Below are 12,173 nucleotides of genomic sequence, written 5' to 3'. Positions count from 1 at the left end.
CTTCTCTCAGAAGTTATAAAGAAAACAAAGAAAAGTTAGTCCCACACCTTCCTATCATCAAACTCATAAGCCTATCTACTTTGCAGCCATCCTTCCCATCTTCTTTCCGGAAGGTTAAGGTGATATCCATGTGCCAGATAATTCCTCCATCTATGACTTTAGTCTAACACCATTTATCTGATTCCTTCCCTTACCTCCTAGTTCCCACATGTCTTCAATCTTTCTCCTTTTTCTTTGTGTGCTTGGATTATTTTAATACAATTTCTTCAGTTTCAACCAGGTTGTCACAAATAACAAAACTTCCTTCTTTTCAAAGGCTGTATAGTAGTCCATTGTGTATGTATGCAATATTTTCTTTATCTTTTCATCTTCTGATGGCACTTGGGTGGATTCTTGTACGTTGGCTATTGTGAATAGTGTTGCAATAAACATGGGAGTGCAGATTTCTCCTGAACATAGTGACTTCGTATCCTTTGAAGTACATATGCCAGGCAGCTCCTGTCTTAGAACCTTTGCACTTGCTGTCCTCTTCACCTATGAATATAAACACACCACACACACACACACACACACACACACACACATTCTTCAAAGTGGGATCAATAGACCATCTGATAATTGTATTTTTAATTTTTTAAGAAGCCTCCACACTGCTTTCCATAATGGCTGTTCTAACTTACAATCCCACAGCATATGTCTCAGGGTTCTCTTGCCCCCATACTCCACCCAACACTTGTTTTCTTTTGTCCATTTGATTACCCCATCCTAACAGATCTGATGTGATTATTCATTGGAATTTTTATGAGTATTTTCCTGATGGCTAGTGAGGTTGAACATTTTCTCATATACTTGTTGATCACTTGTGTGTCTTCTTTTGAGAGATGTCTATTTAAATGGGGTTTGTCCTTTTTTAAATGGGGTTAATTGTTTTCTTGTTACTGAATTTTTTTAATTTTTATATAATTAAATATTAACCCCTTCTCAGATTTATAGTTTGCAAATATTTTCACCTGTTCTATAGGTTGTGTTTTCTCTCTGTCACTTATTTCTTCTGATATGCAGAAGCTTTTCAGTGTAATATACTCCAGTTTGTCAAGTTTTGCTTTTGCTGCCTCTGTTTTTGCATAGGCAAAAACAAAAAAAGAAAAGAAAAAAGAAAAAAAGAATTGCTGAGACCAGTGTCAGTATCATGGAGCTTTTCAGAAGTATCCCTTATAAACAATGCCTTAAAAAGTTGGCATATAGCTACCAAACTTCCCCTGCCCTTGGATGGGTTGTCTCTGACACACACATCTATATAGTGCATATCCTGTGGTAATAGTGAGGGTTCTATAGTGAGAGAGATGACAGTGCCATCCTACTCACTTGTTTATAGCACCTAGTTAATACTTCCATTCCCTAGTGTCCCGTGTGTTGTATCTAGTGATTACCATACCTTGCTTTATCTATTTTGCCCTCTCAAAACTGAAAAATAAGAAAAGCTTTTAAAAACCCCCCTGTAAAGAAATTTCACGTTAAAAGTGACATATTTGACACAAGTTTTACAACTTCTGGATTCCCTTAGACCAATGGTTCTCCATGGGGTGGTTTTGTCCCCCTTCAAGATTTTACAGTTTTATTACTCTGACTGGGGATGTGCTACTGGTATTCAGTGAGCAGAGGACGAGGCTGCTAACCATTCTGGAATGTGCAGGAAATAATCTTAATAACAACAACAACAAAATTATCTGACCTCAACTGGTAATAATGTTATTGCTGATAAATCCTGACTTATACAAGTCAAAAAGAACTAATCATTCTTCTTGGATGAGTCACATTTTAGATGATAAGAAAAGAGCTGCCATGCTTCTTCTTTTATTTTTTTTTTTACTATGGGAGGCGATCAGTAGTCTCCCGATTTCACCTGGAGAATAAAGTTAATGCAATGATCTCCTGCCGCAAGGTCTTAGCTGGATGCCATGACAACAAAATGGACAGTGGAAATTCTAATTTTGTCTTCAACTGTCAGCTTTTAGATATATTTAAACCTATATGATATGAACTCAAAAGGGATTATATTGTATTCTACCAAAACCACTCTCCATAATCTGTGTTTTTGCTCGGAAATGGAATTGTCCCTTTTATCAATGTAAAACAAAGTCTTAGAAGAGAAGAGAGAGACAGAATAAGAAGGTAGGCTTGTTAAAAATAATTTATTTGGTTGTCTTAAATTCTGTCATTAAAGATGAATTACTTTGAATTATAGAGAAGGCAAAAATTCTGTTTGGTAGTTAAGTGCTCTTTATTGAGGACATTTGAGTAACAGTAACTCACTCTTAGAATTAAGAGCCCAATCCCTTCACTGTGAGAGGTCTAGGATGGTCTCATGAGGTGGTGGGGGCCAATGAGGACAACAGGGAAAGGGTAAATTTAGAGAAGACTTGAAAAAGCACAGGGATCTTTCCTTATACATCCATCTGTCAATTTTTATTTGAAGCTGCTGTCTTATTTCTATTCCACTGGGTTAATTCAAATTTTAGATTAAAAGATTTCAATGGGATTAAAGAAAGCTTTTTAGCTGTAAGATGTATTTGTCTTTGGATTAAGCTGCTGAGGGATCCTAAAGGAGTATATACATTATAATTTCAAGATATATCTACATATATACATATATATGTCTATATCACAAATAATGTACATTGTATATTAATGTATGTGTGTAGGTGTGTGTGCATGCATATGTGTTTAATCTCATGTGATCCTTGACCAGCATGTGACAGCAGAGATTATAAATATTATCCCTGTTTTGTTTTTTACAGATGAAGGACTCAGGTTCCAGTGACTAAGCAAGGTCACACAGAGTGTTCAGCAGCATGGTGAATGAGCATTTCCCTGCCTCATCCTGCCTGTGTATCACATATTCACTTGGATTTCTTGTCTGAAGCCTGGCCTCAACCCACGACTTGGAAAATAATTCCAGGTACTTTCTCAACCTGATGATTCCTGAGGTGGAGGGAGCATAGGAGGGGTGGGGGGAAGAGGTAGAGATCTAGGGATCTTCACTGGACATGAAAATGGGGTGTTCACTAATTGGTTGTGTGTTGTAAAAATACACAAGTAAAACTGCTCTTTTCTGTGGAAGTTTACCAGTTATTGCTGATTTTGTCTCTAATTATACATTGCCAAGAAAATTGAACAAAAATTAAAAACTTAACAGATCCATGAAATGGAAAAGAGGATCTTGCTATAGATCTCCAACCGACAATAGTTCAGGATGCTGACCAAGGTCAAGACTTTTAGAAATTGCTCCAGGCCTTCTAACCTCTTATCATAATTAAATGGGTACTTTGTATTACTCTTGTTTTGTAAGCATTTTTTTCCCATTTATTTCCCAACACAGAACTGCATGACATGGTGATGTGTGCATTTACAGACTAACACAGCCTACAAAAGATATTTGGTCTAGACCATCAAGAACCAAAGAAAACTTTAATAGAACAAGAAGCTGCATCCATTTGAGCCTAGAAAAGAGGAAGTCTTAAACAAAAGCCTTATTTCATCTCACACCCAGGCTACACTCTGGCTCAAGGACCTCCCATAGAAGTTAGGTTGCCAATTTTTTTGCCTCAATGTGGACTGGTAAGGAGTGACTCAAACGTCATCATGACAAAACCCAAAAATAAACAAAAAAAAAATTAAAAATAGAAAGAAAACATCAAAGAGTAACAAAATATTATGATGGATGAAAAACTATTAGGGAAATGTTATTAGCGGGGAAATTTGCACATAGATTAAAAATAAAGTTTTTTTACATCAAAATTATAATCCAATGTATTTAAGCAAGAAACATTAGATAATGCAAAAGCATTACTTCTATAGCTAATAAAAATTGTAATTAGTACTTTATTTCAGAAGAGGCACTTGAAAATAAGAAACAGGCCTGCTATCTCATGCTCAGCACACTTCTTGTTGTATAATTCTTTGAGGAAAAAAACAGTTTTAGTCACTCATTTTCTTTATCAAAAAAAAATGTTGAACTCTAAATATATTCCAGTCATTGAGCTGTGTTGAGCAGACATATAGATCATTTAAACATGACCCTAATCTTTAAAGATCAACCCCATGTATCCAGGGAAGCCAATTTGTAAGGAAATCATTGCAATGAACTTAATAAGTCTTATTACAAGGACATGTAAAGGGGACAAGGGGAAGTAGTCAGCCCTTCCTGGTGGAATTAGGGAAGACAACACTGAAGTAAGTAGGATACTTGTCATGTAAAGTACATGTAATTAGTAGCCTGAGAAATATAGTACTATCAGCACATTGGAAAGCTGGTAGGGGCCAGATGATTTGGGACTTTTAAAAATACTTTTCACTTTAAAATTTAAAAGAGAGAGTCAATTGCTGTGGTGTGGGTTTTTTGTTTTGCTTTTGTTTATTTGTGTCCTGTGACAGCACTTATTTTTCTTTGGGGATTTCCTCTCCTCCCATTCTATGACATCCTGATGAGATCATCAGTCATGGATCTGCTCCTTCATCAATTCCTGGAGTTTCACATGTCATAAGCGGAACTAGTTACTCTGTCCTGACAGAGTGAGTGGAGTGACTGGTGTATAGAACAGATAGAACTGAATTATTTAGATACCAGGGGTCCTAAAATTGATCTTGAGGTACAGACCAAGATCCCTAGACACATAGCTTTTTCTTAGTTCTGTGAATATCAACATTCTTCTAACAAATTTGTTTCTGTTGTTTGTAACCAAAGAATTCTTCAGACAGAAGTTACTCCAAATTCATAACAAGACAAGGATATAATCAGAATGGCATTTTAAATAGATCATTGTATTAGCCAGTACAGAATGGTTTGGATGTGACACTGCAGGTTGGGAAATGAGTCAACAAATGATTGCAGTAGCTTGGATAAAAGTTGATGAAATCTTGCCCTTGAGAAATGGTCCTGGAATAAAGAGTTCTAGAGGAAATATTTAGAGATGATACTCAGAAAACATCAATTGGATGTAAGAGTAAAAAAGACATTGCCTAGGGTGAGTTTCAATGTTACTAGATAATAACACAGGCGTATGAGAAAAATTTAGGGCAAAGATGAACTCAGTTTGGAACCTATTAAGGTTGATTTTCTGGTGGATTAACCAGATGGAGATGTCTAATGAGAGACTGACTTCCATCTTTGCTAGAGTGTAATTTGGAAGCTATCAGCAAGTTGATGGTAAAAGCTGTGGAAGCAAATCGCATTAAACACCATCAGTCAGGACTAAAGTATGATTCTGTCATTAAGATACTTAAACAATCTAACTATGTTTGTAAAATCCTCTGCAAAGGATTTTATGTTAGAACCTCATTGGCTGTACTGATGGTGCTTTTTTTAAATAACTTCTTTCATACACAACGTGAAAATTCCAAATGTCCTTCCTGTATTTGTTTTATGAAAAATGTGGTATAATAAAATGATTCTTTGCTTTGGACTTAAATCAGAATCTGACTGGAATTCTTTAGTAGCTATGTGATATTGGTCAAATTAGTTATTTTCTTATAGACTTGGCTAACTCAAATATCAAAATAGGAACTCTAATATATAACAGAGTTGCTTTGAGAATAAAATTATGCATGCAAATATACTGGAACCATTTATGTACAGAAGCTCCTTTATTTTCAAAGAATAAGTTTGCCCAAGGATGATCTAAAGTAGATGTGTTTTGAAGTTCAAAGGGACTTGAAAGTTTCTACCATATGACCCCTAGATTCATTTCCCCTAAAATGACTTAAAATTAGGTATAATCTTCTCCTCTTTCCTGATATATGTTCAACTGGAAATCCTCTTTAAAACAAGATCCACCACTTTCTCTACACCTGTGTAAGGGAACTTCTCAGCAATGGATTCAGCATTTTCTGCATAGTCACTGATGTTTTTTTTTTTTAAATTAAAGTCCTTTTTTTTTTGATACAATATCTTTCTTTATTTATTTTATGTGGTGCTGAGGATCAAACCCAGTGCCTCATGCATGTGAGGCAAGCGCTCTACCACTAAGCTACGAGCCCAGCCCCCTAGTAACTGATTTTAATGTCCCCATTTGAAGGAGTGTTAAACCTGTGGAATCATCACTAGCTTGAGGGAATCCTCCCAAACTTTCTTCACTAGCACGCTCTCAATGCTAAAAGCCCTTTCAGTTACAAATCCGCAGTCTCACTTCAAGACTCCCAATTCAGTGATTTTTACACTGGCTATGAATACAATCACCTGGGAACAAATTTATGAAAATTAATTTAATTTCCAGATCTCATCCCTACACATTATTCTTTTAGTTGTATGTAATGAGATGGAGCCAGTTAAAAAAACAAGTCACTCAAAAACTCTTTCATTTTTCAGTCACTTTTTTACTACTTTTTTTTTTGCCTATTAATTTCAACAGTATAGATTTGGAGCCTCCTTGTATTTCATAATGTGAAATGTCATTTGAATCCATTCTTATCAGGCAATGATTCATCCCATACACTTATGTATAGTTATCTTCTTCCTCATCATTTTTGTTTCATAGAAATTATCTACAACCCAGTCTACTATGCCTTTCATTTTTGATACCTATTTTGCACTTATCAGTTATAATGCAGTTAATCATAATCATAAATTACTTCAAAACTAACACATGGATGGCAGACTTCCTGTATGACTCAGGAAATAAATGACTAAAAAGAACTAACATGACTACTAACACCATCCATGGGCAGTGGGTGCTTTTTAGTTGCAGTATAAATTTGTTCACAAAGTCCACAAATTGAAAATGTACCAGTTGAAAAGCTTTTGTATCAGATACATAATAGGTCATCAATATATATTAGTTTCTGCCTTCAATTATTTTGTTGTTCTGCCCCTCCATTTCCTATCATTCACGTTCAGGTAATAAATACATTAGATGATCTTGTCTAATCTTAAATTTTAATCTTTAATGGGCTATTAACATTCAACAGTCATATTTCTCTCCTGTGTAGAACAGAAGAGAGTTTGTATTCATGGGTGGGGGATCCTCAGGATATTCATATTCCATTTACTCATAGAGATGATGATAACAACCCATTCAAAGATGATGATATTCAATGAGAACAGAACAAGGAAAATGAGATGTAACACTGGCTGGGACGGATGTGTGTGGGCCAGGGGATGTATGACGTTTCCCTATAGTAACAGGGCTCCTGTTTCATCAGAATGAGACCTCTTGGTATTCTATCAAGGAGATGTTACATTGTGAGTACTTTCCTCCTCCAAATTAAGTTGGAAACATGGCTCACCAGAAAGACTGAGTCATTTTGAGCAAATACTCCAGTGAAACTCAGAAAAGTGAAAAGGGAATCATTTTCATTATCACAAAAAAGGAGGGGGAGAATAAATGAAGACTAATAATTCTTTCTAAAATGTTTCAAATTTCCAAGTCGGAAGTCAAAGAATGAATACATAATGTGGAGGAAAATGAATGACAAACTTTAAATAATTTCCTTTTAAACTGTGGTCAAAAGACAGCATAATCCAAGCCAGGTGTGTTGGCACACACCTGCAATTCCAGCGACTCAGAAGGCCGAGACAAGGAGGAGCACCAATTTAGCAAGGGTCTAAGCAACTTAGCAAGACCCCATCTCAAAATAAAAAATAAAAAGGGTTGGGGATGTGGCTCAGTGGTTAAGCATCCCTGGGTTTAATCCCTGGAAGAAAGAAAGAAAAAGAGAAAGAAAGAATGAAAGAGGAGGGAGGGAGGAAAAGAAAGGCAGACTACCCTCCAATAAATTGGAAAAACTAGAAGAAATGGATACATTTCTATAAAAACACAATCTTCCCAAATTGAATCAAGAGGACCTAGAAAACATAAACAGACCACTAACTTGTAAAGAGATACAAGCAGTAATAAAAGGCTTTTCAATAAATAAAAGCCCAGGATGAGATGAATTCTCAGCTGAATTCTATCAAACCTTTAAAGAAGAACTAATGCCAATACTCCTCAAATTATTTCATGACTTACAAAGTCATGGAACACTTCTTAATCCATCCTATGAAGCCAGTATCACACTAATACCAAAATCAGATAAGGACGCATCAGGGAAAGAAAACTATAGACCAACAGCCCCTATGAATTTAGGTACAAAAATACTTAATAAAATATTAGCAAATCATATTCAACAACATATTAGGAATATTGTACACCACAACAAGGTTATTTTATTCAAAGATGGTTTAATATATGCAAATTAATAAATGTAACTCTTCACATTAACAGAATTAGGACAAAATCACTTAGTAATCTCAATAGATGCCAAAAAGGCCTTTGACACAATTCAATACCCATTCATGATAAAAACACTGAAGACACTATGGGTAGAGGGAATCTACCTCAACATCATCATATGAAAAACCCAAAGTCCGCCTCATAGTAAATGGAGAAAAACCAAAAGCACTTCCTTTAAAATCTGGGACAAGACAAGGATGTCCACTCAGATCACTACTATTTAATATGTCTCTAGAAATTCTATCCAGAGCAATTAGGCAAGAGAAGGAAATAAAAGGGATAAAAATAGGAAAGGAAAAAGTCAAATTGTCACTGTTTGCAGATGATATGATCCTATACCTAGAAGATTCAAACACTCAACAAAAAGGCTATTAGTGCTAATAAACAAATTTGGCAAAATAGCAGTTTAAAAAAATCAATATACAAAAAATCAATAGCTTTCCTATATACCAACAATGAATCTGCTGAGAAAGAAATCAGGAAAACAATCACCTCAAAACTATAGAATAAATATCTAGGAACAAATCTATCCTAGGTGAAAAGTCTGTACGATGAAAGTTATAGAACATTGAAGAAATTGAAGAAGACTTTAAAAAATGGAAAGACCTCCTGTGTTTGTGAAAAGGCAGAATTAATATTGTTAAAATTGCCATACTACTAAAAGCAATATATAGATTCAATGCAATACCTATAAAAACACTAATGACATTCTTCATAGAACTAAAATATAGTCCTAAAATTCATTCGGAAGAATAAAAGACCCAGAATAGTCAAAGCAATTTTAAACCAAAAAAGTAATGCTGGCTGTTTCACAATACTTGACTTCAAATTATATTTTGAAGTAACAAAAACTGCATGGTACTGGCATAAAAACCAGACACACAGACCAATGGTTGAGAATAGACGACAGAGACAAACCCATACAGATTCAGCCATCTGATCCTTGACAAAGATGCCAAAAACGTACATTGGAGAAAAGACACCCTTTTGAACAAATGGTGCTGAGACAACTGGTTTTCCATATGTAGAAGAATGAAACTAAACCCTTATCTCTTACCCTGCACAAAAATAAATGCAAAATGGATCAAATACCAGAAACTGTGCAACTCCTAGAAGAAAATGTAGGGTCAACACTCCAGCTTTTAAGGCACAGGCAATGACTTTCTCATTAGCATGTCTAAATCTCAGGAAATAATGCCAAGAGTTAACAAATGGAATAGCATCAAATTTAAAAGCTACTACACATCAAAAGAAACAATTAGGAATGTGAAAAGAGAACCCACAGAATTGGAGAAAGTCTTTGCTAGCTACTCTTCTGAGGGTCATATATTTTCTCTCATGTGCAAAAGCTAGAGAGGAAAAGGAAAACAAGGATAAAGGTGGATCTCCTAAAAATCAAAGGGAGATCAGTAGAAGAAAAGGACAAGAGATAGGAGGTGGGGAGGGAGGGAGAAAGTGCTGGGGAGTAATACTGGCCAAATTATATTATTTATTATGTGCATTATAAATATGTAACCACAAATTCCATTAGTATAGTATGTGTAACTATAATGCCCCCCCAAAAATGTGGAAAAAATGAGCATATGGGATTTGGAATCAAAATCAAATATGTGCTCTGGTGTTGGTTCTATTTTTCAAAGTCTTCCTTTTAGAGGTCACCTGGGCCTTTTGCAACTCACTTTATGGGTGAAATAATCAATATATCAGTTAAGTATGCTTTCTGGGATTTAGATTTTTTCTGTGAAGGACATCAATAGTTTGGACAACATTAGACTGACCCATGCCCATTTCTGGCCTTTCTGCAACCAGATACAGACCCCATACCTCTATGTTTTGCTACTGAATTCAGAGTCTCAGTTTAGGGATCTGACAACAAACTGATAAGTAGAAACACACATATACATCAGATCAAAATAAGAGATAGTTAAAGCCCAGTACAGGCGGAATTTATACCAGATTCCATGTATTTAAGTCCACAAAAGGTAACTGAATTTTCAGCATTATAAAGTTCAATTATCTAAAATTTATGTTACTAAATAGCTAGCATAGCTTAAATAAAGATGTTTGGATGATTTCATACACATCAACAATAATGTGTATTTTACATTTGCATAACCAAAAGGACTCCTTAGATAATTTTTCAAAATATCTCCTAATTTATCACTTCAAGAGGGATAGAAACTAGTTACAGACTTTTCCTGATAATTGTTTAGTTTATTCTGTGAGTTGGAAACTGGCCCCTCTAATTTTCAAGCAGGGTACCACAAAGCCTTACAGGAGGTTGGCAACAATGAAAATAGCTTCATAATATACAATGGTATTGAGATTGACTTTTACAGTATGTGATATTTTAAAAGAAAAGCATAAAGCTAACTGGAATTTGACTGCTTTCTAGATTCCAGGAAAAGAATATTCTTGGACCATTCTATAACAGATTGCTTAGGAATCATCCTTATCCCTCACCTGGTCTCATTTAGTAGCTATGATACCTTTCAAAGTCTATATCCTCAATCTCAATTTAGCTTTAAATTCCTCACCTGTTTTTTTTTTTTTAACTCTCTACTACACATACCTATTTGGATATCTTCCAGGTATCACAAACTCAACATATCTAAAATAGAATTCATACCTTTCCTTTTCAGTCCCCTCTCCTTTTGTCCCCAATCACACACATGCACAAGGACATCTGTTCCTGCATTTGTAAGAATAGTCTAGCCTTATTCTGTAGCAACAACGAGCACCAGAATCTCAAAAACATGACATATAAAGTTTGTTTCTAGTTCTTATAAAGGTCCTCTCTTGATTGGGCAACAATCCAAAGCAGCTGTCCTTCAGGAGGTGACTCAGTCTTCCCAGCTGCCTTGACTTCTGTGGCTTTCCATCTCAACATACGGTCTCCCTCTCTCCTGCCAAAGAGGAAGCAAAAGACAAGAAATTGGCACAGTGTCTCCTAGGGCTTCATCTCAGGAGGAGCATGCATCATTTCCATTCACCCTTCATCAGCCAGAGATGTTTCTGTGGTTCCTCCCGACTGAAAAGGTATTGCCAAGTAGAGTGTTCTATGTGCCAGAAGGGAAATGTAGGAAATGAAAACCACATAACATTGTCTTTGACCAAATTTTCTATTTCAAATTTTCAGGTCAGAAACTGGCTTTGTTCATCTTTCTCTTTCAACCCACATCCCATTCGTTGATAAGTTATGTGACTAATTCTAAGTTCTCTATATCTCCTTAATCAGTTCACTCTTCTTCATTCCCACCTCCACTCAAGAAATCCAAACTGTCATCATTTCTTTTTGGTGCCTGAAACAACTTAATGGTCTCCCTGACTCCAGTATTCACGCCCTCAAATCAATTCTCTTTATAACAGTCACAGTGATGTTTTAAAAACACAAACATGATCATATTGATTTGACCCTGTCAGTAACTCGCCATTGCTTTAAAGTAAATACCCAAACCTGTAAATGTGATTTACAAGGCCCTGTATTACCAATATGTACTTAGTTCTTTAACTTCATCTAGTGCAAATTTCTACCTTATAGTGAATGCTCTGCTCATCCAAGATGACTCCTTCATCTCTAAACTTTTACCCAAAGACAATGGAGGATAAAGAGGCCTGACCCTTGCCTTAAGTGGGAAAATCTGAAGGGCCAGAACTCACTACAGGTTTATCAAATGAGATCTCTGTTGCAATTGTATCACAGACAAATTTCTCCCGCTGCCAATTCTATCTCCTTCACTCCCTAGTGGCTATTGTCATTGAAAGACTTCCAGGTAATTTCTTCCACTATAATATCCATCCTGGCTCTGTGTCCTGGGAAGATAAAACATAACTTCAACTTCAATATGCTGCAGCTGTTTGAAATACAGCACGCAGAACATGTTCTTCCCTTTTCCCAGATGTCTC

At 35.8% G+C, this 12,173-nt stretch overlaps 1 protein-coding gene and 1 long non-coding RNA gene across 4 annotated transcripts in view; one reads left to right on the top strand and one right to left on the bottom strand.

Annotated features, from left to right (window-relative positions):
• Positions 1-2,708: 2,708 nt before the first annotated feature.
• The window catches only part of LOC125617494, a 28,572-nt gene continuing 19,107 nt past the window's right edge, over positions 2,709-12,173 (top strand). The window contains exon 1 of one of the 3 annotated variants that reach the window (XR_007348527.1): positions 2,709-2,959. This is a non-coding gene — a long non-coding RNA (uncharacterized LOC125617494). Of the gene's footprint in view, positions 2,960-11,114; positions 11,307-12,173 lie in introns of those variants that run through there. The other 2 variants (XR_007348526.1, XR_007348528.1) reach the window with 2 other exon arrangements.
• Positions 11,096-12,173, bottom strand: part of LOC107143675 (muscular LMNA interacting protein) — a 251,194-nt gene continuing 250,116 nt past the window's right edge. Inside the window, exon 12 of the mRNA XM_048805501.1 lies at positions 11,096-11,173. Within this exon, the coding sequence (XP_048661458.1) occupies positions 11,111-11,173 (63 nt within the window). The 3' untranslated portion in view covers positions 11,096-11,110. The remainder of the gene's footprint in view (positions 11,174-12,173) is intronic.

This window comes from Marmota marmota, unplaced genomic scaffold (genome assembly GCF_001458135.2).
Source record: "Marmota marmota marmota unplaced genomic scaffold, marMar, whole genome shotgun sequence".
Taxonomy (NCBI): domain Eukaryota; kingdom Metazoa; phylum Chordata; class Mammalia; order Rodentia; family Sciuridae; genus Marmota; species Marmota marmota.
The sequence above is the reverse complement of the archived record's forward strand: the minus strand, read 5'-3'. Positions and strand labels throughout refer to the sequence as shown.